The following is an 18342-nucleotide window of genomic DNA, read 5'->3' as shown; positions in this document are numbered from 1 at the left end:
CATATCTACACCAGCGACACCATCACAGGACCTAACCAGATCAGCCACACCATCACCGGTTCATTCACCTGCACGTCCACCAATATAATATATGCCATCATATGCCAGCAATGCCCCTCTGCTATGTACATCGGCCAAACTGGACAGTCTCTAAGGAAAAGGATAAATGGACACAAATCAGATATTAGGAATGGCAATATACAAAAACCTGTAGGAGAACACTTCAACCTCCCTGGCCACACAATAGCAGATCTTAAGGTGGCCATCCTGCAGCAAAAAAAACTTCAGGACCAGACTTCAAAGAGAAACTGCTGAGCTCCAGTTCATCTGCAAATTTGACACCATCAGCTCAGGATTAAACAAAGACTGTGAATGGCTTGCCAACTACAGAACCAGTTTCTCCTCCCTTGGTTTTCACTCAACTGCTAGAACAGGGCCTCATCCTCCCTGATTGAACTAACCTCGTTATCTCTAGCTTGCTTCTGGCTTGCCTATATAAACCTGCCCCTGGAAATTTCCACTACTTGCATCCGAAGAAGTGGGTATTCACCCACGAAAGCTCATGCTGCAAAACGTCTGTTAGTCTATAAGGTGCCACAGGATTCTTTGCTGCTTCTACAGAACCAGACTAACACGGCTACTCCTCTGATACTAGTATTTCAACTGCACAGATCAAGAAATCGCATGAGGAAAGATACAGAACTCCAGGAGTTTAAGTATAGTTGGGACTGAAGTAGCTCAAAACAGAAGACCAATTCTACACAATTAAAGCCACACTTCCTGTTCACTTTTCTAGAAAACACCTCTCTTAACAAGTTGCCACTAAGAAAAAACTTAAAAGATTTAAATATTCTATTCCTTCCTGTGACCCAAGATTTAGTTATTTTGCAAGAATATTCCTTTGCTGTAGCTCACGTAACACTCATATATCCTTTCCCCCTCATAAATGAGCTCAAGTGAAAAACAAAACCCACAACTTATGCTGGACGTATGTACTGCAGTTAATAGCATTAGGGGTGCACGCACAAAACACACCTACTACCGACAGTTACAACTCCAGAACTCCCAGCCGGCTGTGTTATGAAAAGACAAGCTATTCGGAGTATCAGCACACAAAGTAGATCCCATCCCAGCAAGCATACTACTATACCGCTAAAATTCTCACATGCAGCAATATAAGGCTAAGGGCAAACAAAGACATGAAGCAAGTGTGTAAAAAATAACAGTATTATAAAGAGGAGATATCACTGAAGGAGAGAGGGAAATTCCTAGACGTAACAGCTCAGGCAGCTAATCCTTGCTGGTATTCATTATTGTGCAATTGTAAGCCCTTACTGAAGGAGTAGCAAGCCCAAGCTGCTGCTTCTGGCTTCTGTTCAACTGTGGCTTGCCCATGCTTGGAAGCAATCCAGAGCATTAGGCACTGACTCAGGGAAGGAACAGGCTCAACATGTATAAAGTTCCTCCCTGTTCCTGGAAAAAATCCAGAGCACCAGGCGCACTCACACATAGTCACTCTCCATATCTGGAATTGACACAAATGTTCTAGGGGCAAACTGGCTCAGGAAGAGAGAAGCAGCAAACAGACACACAACCCACTCCCATTCTTGAACTTGATCCAGAGCACTAGAGTGCAGGCCTTTTTCCCCTTTACGGAGATCAGAATGAAAGCAGCCAAAAAACAAAGAAAAAAAACCCCAACCACCCCAACAGTCTATTCCTTCCATTCTAGCAGGCAACATTACAGCCCATTTCCACCAAAAGCAGCAACAGGACACACATCTGTCCCACTCTGAGAAGATAGTTTCCCTAAACTACCTATGCATATCACATTTATTCAAACTTACAAGAACAGTTTGATTGGGGGGGAAGAGTGCAGGGCCAAATGAGAGGAAAGGATCCATAAGACATTCTCTATTATAGAGGGGTGGGGAGAGACACCAGTATCTCCAAATTAGAAGAGACGAGGTGAGGAGAAATGCAACTTTCATATACTTGTGGTTTTATCCTCCTTTCCTCTCCACTGTGGGATTCTCACATCCTTGTCATCGTTTTGAGGATGCCTTAACTCACACTACTCCATACTTTCACACCAGGCTTTTTATTCAGAGCTTATGGACCAGATCCGTGTCTCCTTGTCTGGCCCCTATGCACCCCTCCTGCTGTGCAAAGAGGCCCTAAAGATGCCCCAACAGAGCAGCTGGAGATTCTAGCAAGTCAGCTCTACAACACCCCACTTTCTTTCCCCTCTCATGCTCACATACGGTAGCATCTTGGGGGTGGGAGGTAACGTGCTGAGGGAGCATCTAGCTCCAGTGACCCCTGGCCAGCAGAACAGCTCTAGCAGGCAGTTACAAGCAAGCACTGGTTAGAGGAGCATGGAAGCCGCTTTTACTTCTGCTATGGGCTAAACTGGCTGCAAGGACTGAAGGAGCATAAAGATGCTTTAAATCACCTCCCTCTTTTCCTTGGGGTCCTGTGCCAAGAACTGGTCAGCCAGATTTGGTGGCCATATATATTTAAGCAGCAGACCTCCCTTACAGCTTTGAGAAGAAAGAAGCCCTACTATATGGGTTAAAAGTAGACGTTATTTAACAATTTTCACTAAGCTATACAGGAGAGAGCTTGCATCATCAGGCTCTAGCCTTGTAGCTTCCAGTTAGAGCTTCCTTGGCCTGAGAGGCAGGAATCTCCACTTACAGCAAAACAGGAAAAGCAGCAATGTATCATAAACCTTCCACTTCCAAAACCAATACCCAAACATGGAGAGACAATTTATTGCCATTCCTCCAACAAAAATACCCATGCGGGTGGAAGAACTAACAAGCCTGGGAGAAGACCGTAGGGGGTAACAAGACCATGACCCACACATTTATAAATGAGAAGTACTGTGAGACGTAGACTGGGCTGCTTGGAGAGTCCCTGAAACCAGGTAAGTAGCAAAGGCTGCAGCCCTACAACCAGAGTTCTGACCTGTACTGCATTATGCACCATCTTCTACATTAGAGCTACTTTCAGGCTCTCTGGCCCAATGAACTGGTAGTTTGCAGGACAGGGGCTGCTGGCTGGTAGTGGAAGCAGCTGCTTCTCAAGCTGCAGCTCCGGACTCCCTGCTCCTCTACTCCCAGAAGCAAAGAGGCCTATGAGGAAAGGAGGGGAGCTGCCCATGAGTTTATAGCGGTAGTCAGACAAGAGAGGGTGCTGCTGGGCTTACACAGGAGGGAAAGAAAAAAGGAGCAAAAAACCACCCTGCAGCTCAAGAGCCTGATGTGCTCCCTGTTCCCTCCTGTGAATAATGTCTAGGGCTAGGCCTACCAGCTCCTCTCCTATTCAAAATCTAAGGGTACGTCCATACTTACCGCCAGGTCGACGGGTAGCGTTCGACTTCTCGGAGTTCGAACTATCGCGTCTCATCTAGACGCGATAGTTCGAACTCCGAACGCGCTCCTGTCGACTCCGGAACTCCACCACCGCGAACGGCGGTGGCGGAGTCGACGGGGGAGCCGGGGACTTCGTTCCCGCTGTGTCTGGACAGGTAAGAAGTTCGAACTAAGGTAGTTCGACTTCAGCTACGCTATTCGCGTAGCTGAAGTCGCGTACCTTAGTTCGACCCCCCACCCTAGTGTAGACCAGGCCTAACACTGGCTCCTCCTGAGCAGCTTCAGTCTTTAGCTCACTGGCCTCTCTATATTCCTTGGAGAGAGAAGGGAGTAAAGGGGGGAGAGAAAGAGGATCATGACCAACAGCAGCCCCTTGGGAGGGACAGCAGAGGATGGCAAATCAGCAGTGTGTATGAAGGGCATGATTGGAATGTGGGAGGCTGCATACATTTGGGGGCCTCATTAACTGTATGGGGATGTTGCAAGAATTAATTTGGGGGCAGTCTGGGCAGGGATTACTCAGGCCCTCCCCCTGGTGCCCCATGAAAAGCCTATGTAGAGACCCCATTCCTGAATCCATCAGAAGCCTGGAAAGGGACCCCACACATACCTGACTCTAAAAGTGGAACACCTTTGTTTTGTTGTATGTCACACCACAAGCAGCAGATACTTGTTTATGGTGTGGCATACAACAAAACACCAGTGTGGTTTGTCACGCACTGCGGTGGCGTACTTTTCACATTGGCAGGTTGGATGGTTGAGAGGCATAACTACAACTTCCGATGGGGAGCAGAAGAATGTTGGGGGAGGGGAGAGGTAGAGGCAGAGGCAGAGTTGGAAGGGGAAAGAAGCTGTCAGAAGAACAGTTTTCCCCCTCTTTCACACCCTAATCCTTCCCCTCACCTAAGAGGGCTTGTCACAAGCAAGGGCAAATGTCCTGGATCCACTGCTTCCTTACTGGGGGAACTTCTAGAAGGAGGGGAGGAACAGACTACAATGATTATTATTATTAATAATAAATACTTTGAGCACCATAGCTGTACAAAGCACTTTATAAAGCTAAGATGATAGGTATCTGCCTCGTGGAACTTAAAACGGATCAAGCATGAAACTCAGACTAGACTGACCTGCGAGAGGGAATTAACACTGGAAAACTATGCAGATACTTTCCTCTAAGAACAGACTACAAGTTAAGCAACTTGAAATTGAAAAACCCACATGAAAAAAAATTAAGGACACATTAATGTTCACTGACTCCTGAAGTCTTATAAAACAAAGATCTAACAGTTATCAGGGTGGATACATATAAATAATTTAAAAATAATTAAAAACAATTTTTATTTTTTAAAATTAAATAAGGTTTGTTTTTTAAAATAAAAATTTTAAATTAAACTTGAAACTGACAACCTATATTAAGGCCTGGAACCAGACTTTGCTGTACTGCTAAACAACTTTTGAGAGCAAGAGTCATTTCTGCAGGTATAGACAATAACTTCCTCATTTCAGTTTATTCAACTTGTTCAATTCAATTACTAGTTAATTCTAAGTTAAGAAACAAAGTTAGAATTAAAAAAGTAGGAAAGATTGTCTTCTTCTTCCAGAGGATGAGATCTCCTAGTTCTAAAATCTTAAATGGTGTAGTGACCAGAAACAATTACCGTATTTATCGGCGTATAACACGCACAGGCGTATAACACGCACCTTCATTTTAAGGGGGAAATTTCAGGAAAAAAACTTAAATTTCAAATAAAGGACTTTGAAGCAAAATAAGGGTAGCTCAGAACTTGTTTTATTAATATTATTACCACTTATAAGGTAAATAATGTAAAAGGACAGTAAAAAAGGCCGCTCGGGGGGGAGGGATCTCGGGCCGCTCGGGAGGGGGTCGGGGACTAAGGCCGCTCGGGGGCTCGGGCCGGGCCGGGCCGCGCCGCTCGGGAGGGGGGCGGGGGCTAGGGCGGTGCTCCGCGGGTTAGGGCCGCTCGGGGGGGGGGGGACGGGGACGGGGTCTCGGGCCGCTCGGGAGGGGGGCGGGGGCTAAGGCGGCTCTGGCCGGGCCGCTCGGGAGGGGGGCGGGGGCTAGGGCCAGGGCCGCTCGGGGGAGGGAGGGAGGACGGGGTCTCGGGCCGCTCTGGAGGGGCGCGGGGGCTAAGGCAGCTCGGGCCGGGCCGCTCGGGAGGGGGCTAGGGCCGGGCCGCGCCGCTCGGGAGGTGGGGGCTCGCGCAGGCCGGGGCTCGGGGCTCAGGCCCCGCCGCTGGGGGGGGGGAGAGGGCGGGGGCTCGGGCCGCTGGGGGGGGGCTAGGGCCGCGCTGCTCGGGAGTGGGGCAGGGGCTAGGGCGCCGCTCCGCGCCGCTGGGGGGGGGGCGGCGCTTTTCTTTTCTGCCTGGGGCAGAAATCCTAGAGCCGGCCCTGTTAAGGTTATATCGGCGTATAACACGCACACATCATTTGCCCCCTATTTTCAGGGGAAAAAAGTGCGTGTTATACGCCGATAAATACGGTAGTTCAATCTACTTACTACAGACAACACTTTCTTTTAATAAATTAGATAGTTTTGCATCTAAAACATGTTTTTATAAACTTTTTTCCTTAAGTATCAAGCACATTTAAGGTGGTTCTATTTAATACATTAAAAATGCTGTTTTAATTGAATTTTAATTTCCATCCAAATAGAGCTTAACACAAATAACAAGTAAAAAATTACTCTAATAAATAAGAAATGTATCATTCAACCATTTTCTATCATAAAATGTAAAAATTAAGAATCTCAATAAATGCAAGTTAAGCTATATAACAGCTTAAATATATGTGTATAGATACAGTGTATCCACCTGGTTAGAAAAATGAAGCACCAGTTTTAATGTAAAAGGTTATATATAGTTGCAAATAAGCATGTTTTAATGGTTACCGGCCAGTGAGAATCAACCTCTCTTTAGCAAAACAACTAAAATGTACAAATGCAAAACAAGATTAAAATCTATTCTTTCAACCAAGGTTTCCTGGTTACTGATTTAAAATATGATTAAAATCAGTAATTTAAACTGCTTTTATTTAAACAGTCCACCCTGATTATCATAAAGAAGCCAGCTCCATGTCTGCTCAAGTTTACAGAGCTGCAAAAGACACCAGCAACACACACTGCTAGACCATTATCCAATTATTTCTCAGCCACACCATCATTTACATTTATGGAAGACAAAAATAAAGTTTAATTAAAAAACTTGACGATCTTTACTATTTAGGAAAAATCGACAATAAATAAAAATGGTTAATTTTGTTTGAATGGCTATTTTTCTTTAATGAAAATCTCAGAATGTAAGAGTACTAAAAATCACAGAAGAGCTGAGCTAAACCAAGCCAACAGCCACATCACAGAGTCCTAATACCAAATACTAACTGTTTTCTGCTATTGCACATATAAAATACAAAACAATTTATTAAATCTCACTTCATATAAAATACCACAAAAACCACTTTGTAGTCACTTGACTAGAGAAATAAGGAAGGTTTTAAGGCAAGACTTATCAGGAAGTGGCTGAGAAGAGAAAGGAGTCAAGAAGGGGGAAACAACTGTACTTAGATAAGGCAGTAGAAGTAAAAGAGCAACTCATCTGCAGAATCAGGGAAAAGGGACAGAGGCAAGCAAGACCAGGGTAATGCAAATGAGCAACAGAATGAGGTCAAGAGATCCAATTAGTGCCAACTTGGGGGTGACTGGGGACACCTGCTCCAATAGGACTCTGAAATTGCAAACTCATTTCATTTATGGCTTGTCTTCATGTATAGCACTATAGTGGCGCAACTGCTAGCACTTTAGCAAAGATGCGCCTACACCGATAGGTAGGGCCCTACCAAATTTAAGGCCATGAAAAATGCATCATGGACCATGAAATCTGGTCTCCCTCCATGAAATCTGGTCTTTTATGTACTTTTACCCTATATAATACAGATTTCACAGGGGAGACAAGTGTTTCTCAAATTGGGGGTCCTGATCCAAAAGGGAGTTGTGTGTGTGTGTGTGGGGGGGGGGTGTCACAAGGTTATTTTTGGGATGGGGGGTGTCACAGTATTGCCACCCTTACTTCTGCGCTGCTGCCTTCAGAGCTGGATGGCTGGAGAGTGGCGGCTCCTCACTGAGTGCCCAACTCTATAGGCAGCAGCGCAGAAGTAAGAGTGGCAATGTCATACCATGCCATCCTTATTTCTGCGTTGCTGGTGGCAGGGGCTCTGCTTTCAGAGCTGGGCTCGCAGCCAGCAGCCGCCACTCTCCGGCAACCCAGCTCTGAAGGTAGCGCCACCAGCAGCAGCGCAGAAGTAAGAGTAGCAATATTGTAGCCCCCCCCCCCTTGTGACACCCCCCCTCACCCCCAAGCTCCTTTTTGGGTCAGGACCCCTACAATTACAACACTGTGAAATTTCAGTTTTAAATATCTGATATAATGAAATTTACTATTTTTAAAATCCTATGACTGTGAAATAGACCAAAATAGACCATGAATTTCATAGGGCCCTACCGATAGGAGAGCTTCTCCCACCAGTGTAGTTAATCCACCTACCCGAGACAGTAGCTATAATTGGCAGAAGAATCTCTCCTGTCGACACAGCGCTGGTTTATATGGGGGGTTAGGTTGGTATAACTACATCACTCAGGAGTGTGGATTTTTCACACCCCTGAGCAACATAGCTATATTGATAAAGGTCTGTGGTATAGATTTGGCCTTAGGCCACCAAGCTGCCATCAGATAGCAATGACTTTTGATTTTGGGTGCGCTGCATATTGATAGTTATCTAGATAGCTTGCAGATCACTAAATGGATATTCTGCAGAGCCAGGGTATGAGGAAGTGCATCTCTCAATGACTTTGCATTTTGGTAACCAATACAAGGATAAATGTTAGAGATTCATAAGATTGTGGCCACACAGATACGACTCTACCTACTTCAGCTCCAGATTGGTTGGACTGGCAGGAGAAAGGGCTTGGTATGGGAGGGGGAGTGTGTAACAGGTCCCTAGTAAGGATCACCTCTTGCCCCAGTTTGGATAGAGGTATCCTGCATGCTAAAAGTGAGAGGCTTGCAAGACTATAATCACTGCACAATTATAATCATTTTGAAATATAAAAGCAATTAAATTCTGACCTGGAAACATCCACATTACAAAACTGTAAGTACAATAAGACTAGTGTATTCCCAAGTACAAAGTTTAAGAAGGTGGCAATCCTACACCTAAGTGAGGTGGTGGGGTTGGTTTTTTTGTTTGTTTAATGGTTGGTTGGTTTTTGGAAGTTCACTATTTAGGTTCCATAAAATTAAGGAAAAATTTCTGCCAGATTCTGACGCACATGGAAGAGACAAAAGTATGAGTGGACGTTTCTGGCACTGAATGTGGGAGTTGGGTGAAATCCAGCAACAGTAGAGAAGCGCAGTTATTAAGCTTTGCCCTTAACCAGTGAACAGAGGGAATTGCTAAAGAAATACAAAAATGAAACCACTAGCCTGAAGAAAACTAAGGAACAAAAATCAAAGCAATCCCAGTTATAACCTCTGCGTGTGTACAAACTGCCCCAACTTCTCCCACAGAAGTGGAGAGAGGGCAGGGGGGGGGAACTGGAAGTCCTCCCCGCAACTCACCTGTGCTTGCTTTTATTTCCATTCCCAGGAGCACACTTCCCCCCTCACCCCCGCTCCGACTGCTCTGTGCTGAGACTGCCTTTCACCATCTTGTTCTGCAAGGAGGGAAGAGAGCAAGGAAGGAGGGGCTGATGACCCAAGCCAAAAGGAGGAGGAGCAAGGAGATATGAGGGAGAGCAAGAGACAGGGGAGGGAAAGAGGCACAGAGAATGAAAGAGAGAAAGAAAAGTCAGTACACTGGAATGAGTTATACAGATTTTCAGACAGGATTTTCCCCAGGACAAGAGTTGTCATTAAGCAAGAGTGGAGAGTTTGGTTTTAAATAAAAAAAAAATATATATAAAGAATTTCACAAGAAAAAGCAAAACTTCTCAATAAAACCCTTTAAAGGTGACTGGCAAAGGATTTCTGAAACATTGGGCATGTGCCCTTTTATGGTCTATACAAGAGGCTTAAAAGTTCTCTCCCCCAACACTGTTACTCAACCCTAAAAATATCAGGAATGTAGAGCATGGCCATCCCTGGCTCGGCTGGAGCACCCACTGGATGTGTCAGAGGATTTATAAAGTTAGCTCTCAAATCTCAATTAAAGAGACAGAGTGTCTAGTGTTAATTAGCTACTGAGGTTAAATAGGCATTAACATAAAGCAAAGAGCTTTAAACAGTCTAACTAAAAGTCCCTTCCTCTCTCAATTACTAAACTTTCACCCTTCTGGCTCTCGCAAAGTCATCGTTTAACTTTTTCTCCAGTGAGTCATTTTAACACTGTGGTTCTCAGCCTTTTCCACATCAAGACCACTTTTTCCATATCAGGATAATCCCTCAACCATCTCTAGCTTGGCCCCCCCCCACCCTCCCATTTACAATATTGGAAGGGTAAGGTGGTCATGAGAGACCACCTCAGGCTGAGAACCCATGTAATTCTTCCCAGGAAGCTTTGGAGCAAACTAATGCTGATCAGTGAAGCATTCAGCAAGGGCAGAGCCACATTCAAGCAAGGAAAATCCTTCCATTCTCTCTTGAGCTCAAACAAGTGACTTAAAACTTTACCATGAAAAAGCTGCAGATGACGAATGCCAATTTCTTCCCATAAAACAGGCAAAAGATCTGCACTGGGCTTACTGTTAGTAAAGTCACACTTTTACAGCTTCATCAGGTACCTGTTTCAGTTCCACTGCCATCCTCTGTTCCTTCAAAGCTTACCAGTGAACTGAACTGTGTTCAAATAGCTTATAAAACCGACTGCATTCTAGTCACAAGGCAGCTGTGTTTTAATGTTTTCCTATTGTAGTTTGAGGACCATCACTGCAAATACTAATTCAGCACTGCCAACGCAACCTATCTGCAAGAACTGAATGCTGAAAAGCTTTAAAAGTTTATTTTATTTTAATTTTTTTAACCCTATAACAGAGGTTCTCAACTTTACTGCACTGCAACCCCCTTCTGACAACAAAAATTACTACATGACCCTAGGAGTGGGGGACTGAAGCCTGAGCCCACCTGAGCCCCACTGCCCTAGTGGGCTGGGGCGCAAAGCCAGAGCCCCACCGCCCTGGATGGGGAGGCCAAAACCCAAGGGCTTCAGCACCAGGCAGCAAGCTGAGCCCTGCCACCAAGGGCTGAAGCCCCCGTGCTTGGGCTTTGGCCCTGGCCAGTGGGCTTAGGCTTTGTCCCTGGGTGGTGGGGGTCGGGTTCCAGGCCCGGGCCCCAGCAAGTCCAAGACAGCCCTGGTGACCCCATTAAAACGAGGTCACAACCCATTTTGGGGTCCCAAACCATAGTTTGAGAACCACTGCTATAACATCTCTTGTCAGTGGACAGCAAAACCAGGAAATCCTTGTGTTACAGATCCTTCACAATCACAGTAGACAAGTGTCAGAAAAAAAGACACCAGTTTCATCCAGCTGTTGGGGCAATTCACACCTTTCAAATATTGATTCAGGCAGGCATTAGTGCATTGGTTTATGCTTGTTCCACATTTCTGAGGTTCTCTCTGCAACCATGAGGACGAGAATTTTTTTTTTTAAATGAAAGGATGAGAAAAAGGGAGGCTCATCATTGCTTACAAATTGAGAACCACAGGCCTAGAGTGTTCCAAGCTAGACAGGATCTGAATTTTTAACATAAAAATGTTTTTTAAAAAGTGCGGGGGTAAATACATAAAAATAGCTTGTCGTGGTAAAACCACTTGCTCAATATACTCTTCTCCTTTATATAGATTTTATCTTTCAAAACTACCTTGTAAAAAGACCAGAAGCCACCAGATGTCAGTCTAATCCAAGGCACAGCAGAAGAGAGCTGCTGACAAGTACCTGAATGGAGTAACTGAATTCTCTGAAGAAGAAGAAGTGCATCCAAAGAAGTGAGCTGTAGCTCACGAAAGCTCATGCTAAAATAAATTTGTTAGTCTTTAAGGTGCCACAAGTACTCCTGTTCTTTTTATGAATTCTCTGAAGCATTCTTGCAAGTGCTAAGGAGCAGAATCCTCCCCCCCCATCCCAAAATCTAAATGACAAGTTGTGCTGTCTATACTCTCACACAATTTAAATAGATTCCTGCTAGCCACCAGAATCGCCATTCCTCCTGATGTTTTTGATCACCTAGTTATACAGGCTGATGCTTCAGTAACTTGTACTGAGGACGTGAGGGAAATAGAATCAGCTGAGCAACTGTACTCAACCTGGTAGCTGCTGAACTATGACAAGCTGCTTCTATTTCTGGCAAGTCCTTGCTTCCAACAGCTGATTAAAACTTTTCCATTAGATGTTTTTCCTTCCTTCTTGCATCCCTGGTAAAGCCCAGAAAGAACCTTCACCAAAAAGTTGCAGTATAGCACTCAAAAAGGAGTGTATTGACTGTACCATAAAAGATAGGAAATTAAGCTGGGTTTCATATAGTCTCTCTGAAGGTCTAGACAGCAAATGGCAAAGACATACAGTAGGCTTCACAGATCTTCTTAAGCAATCTGTATTCTTCTAGGTAGATACTTATCCCCAAAAATGCATCTCCCACAGAACCACACACACACACACACACACACACACACACACACACACGGCTTCGTATAAAAGCATCTCCTCCCTCTAAAACATGTTATCTGGGTATAAAATTACTTCATTAAAACAAATGTAGACAGAGCCCAGAGGAGGACAGCACTGAATGGACCTAGCAGGGAAGAGGTTTCCTCTTACCTTGTGCTTGGGGCACCTCACTGAGAAATTCTCTTCATTTAGTAAACAATCTAGAGGAGAAGACAGACAGCAATTTGATTATTTTATTTATAAAAGTATACTTTGCATAATGTGTGTGTATTGATCATACCTTTCAGATAGATGTTGTATTCAGAGATCTCTTCTAGAATTACTATTTGGGTGTTTTTGGAGGAAAGGGGTTTCAGGAATATTTTAGTAAATTAAGTTACCAATAGACTTGAGTGATATTGTCTTTACTACAATCAATATGCCAAGCCCAACTTTCCCCTAATGCCTCACTGCTGCGTAAGGAGTAAAAGTCAGAGCAAACCCACAAATCTCTCCTGGCTTCATGGATTCTAACCCTTAGAAATACAAAGACAGGAAAGACCATATACACCAGTAGTTCTCAAACTTTTGTACTGGTGACCCCTTTCACATAGCAAGCCTCTGAGTGTGACCCCCCCCCCATATTTGTAAGTGTTTTTAATTTATATTTAACACCATTATAAATGCTGGAGGTCAAGTGGGGTTTGGGGTGGAGGCTGACAGCTTGCGACCCCCCATGTAATAACCTTGCAACCCCCTGAGGGGTCCCACCCCCCAGTTTGAGAACCCCTGAGATACACCCATCTCATCTTAGCATATTATCCCTGCTTTATGCTTCAGAGGAAAGTGACTGTCCCTCATGTTTAGCAGAAAGTCCCTGAAACATCAGGGGCAGAAAAAAGTTGGTGTGTGTGTTGTGACTTATTTCCAACCCCAAATCTGATGATCAAGTTTTGTTCATTGGCACATGCTTGATATACCGCAGGGTCACTCATATTGCTCTTGGATCTGCTTCCACACTCTAACTGTGAAGCTTCACTAATCTAAGAATCAGTTTAATGACTTCACATTTTTTAAGGACACTAGAACAGATCAAGTTTGTTTTTAAAAGTGACTTTAGCATTGTTAAGAGGTGCTACATTAACAGCTCCTGGAACCGTTAAGTGCTGTATCCATAGAAGAGGGTGCACTAAAGGCAACAAGGCAGTGCAAACTTTAGAGCTCCAGCCTTCTACTTCGGGATTTCCAAGTGCCCCACATTTCCATTTCACAATCAAATCTTGAAGCTGCAGTGCACTCTACATAGGGGGTTCAGCTGCATCTGCTAGGTATTGTCATCTATGGTGCTACACCACTCTTGGTCAAACTTTTGACACCACCTCCAAATACCTGATGTTACTCAGCCAGCATCTCATTACTGCGTTATTTCTGGTGGATCACCAGTGTAAGAATTCAGCAAGGCATTTATGTCCTCTCCAATGTCCCCAGATTGCCAGCAAGTTGCACTGTGGTTAATAAAATGTGCTAATTTAAAATCTTAAGTATGTAGCATAACTACAGCTCTCTGCTGTTCCAATCTGCTAGATGAGTTTAACAGACAGCACCTAGGGCTTCAGGGCAATGCTTTCTAGACACCCAAGCAGAGTTTCCTTTGCTGGTATGAAACGTTTCTCAGTTTCAAAATCAATGCCTCTGGCCTGAATCAAAAGGAAGTAGCATGCAATAGCCTAAGTTACTTCAGAGATTTAAAAAAGAATAAAAACCCTTATCCCTGCGCTAAGGGCAATAATTTCAGATGCAGTATAGCAAAGACTGCCTCATTATAAAGATAGGAATTTTGCACGAGACTGTACCATGAATTATCATTGTACAACACAGTAACCATCAGAACAAACCTGAAAATATGAGAGAGAGAAGATTGTTTTCTCCTTTTAGTGAATTCAGCACTGGTGACAGATGAAATCCTCCATTCATCCCCCAAATGGGAAGGGCACATAGGGGTGGGCAGTATAAGCTTCCACACACCGTTTCCTGTCAAGACAACTCATGCCCTGGATCTGGACCATGCGTCGGGGTGAGAAAAGCTCAATATCTATTTGTAGCAGGGTGGACCCTGCTCCTGCCCTGAGGGGTTTAAAAGTGGCCTGGCAGGGCTTGAGAGCTGTGGCTCTAAAAGCTGGGCTGATTGGGGAAGTGGCTGCAGCTGGGCCACACCCCAATCAGGCCACAACTGGCCCCTATAAAAGGCTGGAGGCCAGAAGCACAGACAGTCTCTCTCTGCCTGAAGAGAGAGAAGGGCCTAGCTGCAGGGACCGTGAGACTGGATACCTGATTGAAGCAGGGCTGGGGAAAGGCTGGGGAGCTCCAGCCTAGAAAGCCCCAGGCTGCGGCCTAGTGAAAGGTACTGGGGGTTGCAGAAGGCAGCCCAGGGGTAGGCCAAGGCAGCAGGTCCAAACCCCTTTGCCGGTGATGAGTAGGTTGATACTGCAGTCTGCCCCAGAGTGTGGGGCTAGACAATGACTGGCAGTAGCCAATACTGAGGCAAGGTGGGGATAGAGGGTGGGGGTTCCCCAAGGAGGGGAGACCAGAGAGAAAGGGATTACTGCAAGGGGCAGCACCCCATGTGAAAGGGCACCGGGTCCAGAGAGGGACACGGGGACCTGAAGACAGGCGGAACACCGGCCTGCAGAGGGCGCTCCAGGCTGGAATAGAGCTAATTCCCGGAGTCACCAGCAGGAGGCGCCGCGGGGGTGAGTCTGACCCGTCTACACTATTATTCAATCTGTGTCTTTTTTTGCCATAAATGCCAACATTGGAGCCAACTGTGGTAATTAGTGTTAAAGGTTAGGGACACTTATCTCCGCACTGGGAATGGGAGAGAGACTGTCAGATCATTTCACAACTGCCACTGACTACTCCTAAGATGGCAAAAATGTTTCCTTACTATCAACCTGGCCTGGATTTGAACTGGTGACCTAAGGTCACACATTTCATTACCCAGTCAAGTAAACTTTAAAAATCAACTCCAAGAGGTAATTTTAGATAGCAAGATAATAATATATCAAGCTAAGGTCAGTTCAAGAAGGAAGATGGAAAGGCAACCATGCACCTTGTTTGAGCAGGTTTTCCTCCATGGAGCAGTCAGGGAAAATATATAACAAAAGAGGATTTTAACACACAATTATGCTTATATCCCCTTGTACTTTGTCTCTCTCTCTCTTTCTCTCTCTGGTTTGTTACCCTTCACAAAGAATATCTGCAAGCAAAGAGGGTTTTTGTCCCTTAAGAATTCATCATTTGCTAGTTATTCTGTTTATGGAGTACATATCCTTTGTTTGTGATATCACACAATATGGATGCTGTGGAGACAACTGTGATGTAACAATCAGGATTTGACTCCAGGTGGGGAAGAAAAAAAAAATAGAGGGAGTTGATGCGAAATCTCAAGAAACAAGGATCCTGTTTCCATGGAGATGTCTCTAGGACTAAGTTATCTCAGACATCAGTGGCTCTTTATAAATTTGAACAGATGAAAGCTAAACACAGATGAAACGTTAATAGCCATCTCCATATTATTATTATTACCACCATAGTGCAATGCACCATAAAGTCACATCACAACGAACAGTAAACACAACACATAGGAGTCATGGGCCAGCAATCTTCCTCCACGTGTCCTCACACAGCCCTGTGAAACATGCCATTCCACATATTGTCCAGTCAGCCACATCGTTGAATCACACTCACCACAGGTGCCCCCTGACCCTGGCATTCACCACCACTCCCTGCAAAACTTGCTCCCACTCTTCCTCCACTCACCCAAACCACATGTCACACAAACTCAAGTTTCCTTTTACCATCTTATTGAAATCAGGTATCACTACAGTTATGCTGTAAATTTGGAAGATTACCTCCTTGTTAGTGTAGCATTTCAATTTGAAGACAGTGAGTGTCAATATCCTGTTTCTGTAGCATCCACGTCTAGCATGCATAAAGCAAGATGCTGAAGACAAGAGACTGCCCAACTTCATTTTACTCTTCATAGTAATACCTTTGCTTCTCCAAAAGTGGCTGAGTGTCGTTAGAGTAGCCACGAGTCCAATTCTATGTCGATTTGGCTTCCCTTGTAGTCATGCCACCCCAATATTTGAAGCGTTAAACATGCTCCCTCAAATCTGGGTAGAAATTTCTTTGCCTTTTCAACAGACTTAGATTTCACCATTGTCTTTGTCCTATCTTCATACAGAAATTGTTTAAGTGGCACTGTTTAATTTTGATTCATATGCAAGTGGAGAGCTAGAGTTCAGCTCTCTTGCACACAAGGGTGTCTTATTTTGACAAGGATTATTTTGTATGTAAGGAGATCAAACACAAGATAGAGTTAGGATATATAAAAGCATTTGTACATACAGGCTGGAGCAGGTTTATTAACCATGTGCCTTCCTCAACAGCCAATCAGCAACAGTGATGCAAATCTTGGTTTATTCGGGACCAGGCTAGTGATCTAGGACTAAAAATTGATCTTCAGTGTAGAAGCACAGAGCACTAACTGCTATCCTAAAGGGACATCCCCCAGCAAATTGATCCCCTGATGAACCATCAGGACCAGAAATCAAAAGAGAGTCCCCCAGCATATTAGTACAAAGTCTTATGATTGGCATTCAATTCCTGTTCTTGTTGTTTACTGAAAATGGACTCAGACACTAAAAGGAGGAAGGTAGCTGTGCTGTACTTGTTCTTCTCTGTAGTTCAAATACCAAAACTTAATCGGCTACTAAAATACTTATAAACAATGGGAAGTATTTAGTTTAAAAATCAAACATGACTGTTACCACAAATATTCCTAGAATTATTTTTTAAAAACACAAATAATGCAGAGAGGAGAGAGATCAGATGAGGAGCTGGGTGAGAAACTGGGGCTGGCTGGCAAAGAGACTGGGATTAGGAGCTAGTGGGGGCTGTGGATGATTATTGGAGACCAGAAGGGGGGAACTGGGACTGGCTAGGTGAGGAGACGAACTGGTAAAAGGAACCAGGGATGGAGAAGATACAGGACTGGGACAGGGACTAGCTGGAGAAGATGGGGCAGAAAGAATTACTTGTGGGGAAATGGGCAGAAGAATTTATGTCCGGTAAAGCACACTTGCCTACAGAGCTTGGAATGAAATCCAAGACTCCAGAGTCTCACCATTCCTCTGCTGTTATAAATATCTGTGAAACTCATTTGCAAGGTGTCTCATCCCCCTTTCATACGGGTCCGCAGAATACGACAACCTACCACTACTCTCAGTTAAGCCATTAGCTCATGCAGGAAGTGTTTGTGTTGTGGCTCTAGATTTCAACCCTGCTAACGACATATGGGTATCACTATGATGCCACATGATGGAATTTCTGTTTTTTCAAGATCTAGGAAGTTACACATAAAACTATGTTAAAAGAACATCAAGTATGCAAAAATTAGGAAATGACAGCAGTAAGGTTGCCAAATTTGGCCTCCTTGTGCATATGTATTATGAGACAGTCAAATTACATGATGACTTGTTTTTTCCCCCCACAGGACCCATGCTCATCCAGTGCACAGCACAGACCTGCGTAATAGAGGAGACTGTTTATAGGATCCCTCCTTCATGTTGCAGAAGCTGGAAGGTGTGTAGGGAAAGAGGCAGGGAATAGAAGGAAGAAAGATGACGGACTCATAGTTAGGGCAGCAGTGCTGCCCTGGAGAACTGAATTTTATCCCTGCCTCTGCCACAGAATTTTCTTATGTAATGTTGGGCAAGTCACTTAACCCAGACTTTTCACACATGATTAAGTAATTGGGGGTTCCTCATTTTCCAAGTGCATAGCTTGAGATATTGGGCTCTGATTTGAAGAACAGCTGTGAAATCAAAGCTACAACTGATGTCAACGTGAGCTATTCTTTGAACAAATGAAGTGTCATACAATGCTGAGTACTCTGAAACACCATGTCCTAAGGCCTCTCAAACTGGGCAACCAAAATTAGTGGACATTTTTTACATTAATCTCTGTGCCTCAGTTCCCCATCTGTAAAATGGGGATAACACGCCACATCTCTCAGGGGTGATATGAACATAAATTCATTAGCATTTGTGGAACACTCATGCTACAGTGATGAGCACCACTGAAAAAAACATGAGAAAATAATAATTCTGTCTGCAGAGCAGAGTTTGACTAGTGTGTAGTAAATAAGGCCCGGAGTCACACACTGAACAATGAGAAAACATAATATTGAATAGCTACTCATTAAGTGAGCACCATCCATTCTGTGCACTGAATAAGGTAGGAGTCCTG

The 18342-nt window shown here is 44.4% G+C and overlaps 1 protein-coding gene across 3 annotated transcripts in view; it reads right to left on the bottom strand.

The window, feature by feature from the left end:
• TCF20 (transcription factor 20) overlaps positions 1-18342 on the bottom strand; it is a 206601-nt gene that overhangs the window by 2351 nt on the left and 185908 nt on the right. The window contains exons 4-5 of one of the 3 annotated variants that reach the window (XM_044983510.1): positions 12202-12251; positions 9011-9138 (exon numbers count right to left, since the gene is read on the bottom strand). In XM_044983510.1, the coding sequence (XP_044839445.1) occupies positions 9055-9138; positions 12202-12251 (134 nt within the window). In that variant the 3' untranslated portion in view covers positions 9011-9054. The remainder of the gene's footprint in view (positions 1-9010; positions 9139-12201; positions 12252-18342) is intronic. The other 2 variants (XM_044983518.1, XM_044983524.1) reach the window with 2 other exon arrangements.

The sequence above is a fragment of the Mauremys mutica genome, chromosome 1, assembly GCF_020497125.1.
Source record: "Mauremys mutica isolate MM-2020 ecotype Southern chromosome 1, ASM2049712v1, whole genome shotgun sequence".
Taxonomy (NCBI): Eukaryota; Metazoa; Chordata; order Testudines; family Geoemydidae; genus Mauremys; species Mauremys mutica.
Note: the sequence above shows the minus strand (reverse complement) of the source record. Positions and strands in the feature narration are given on the sequence as shown.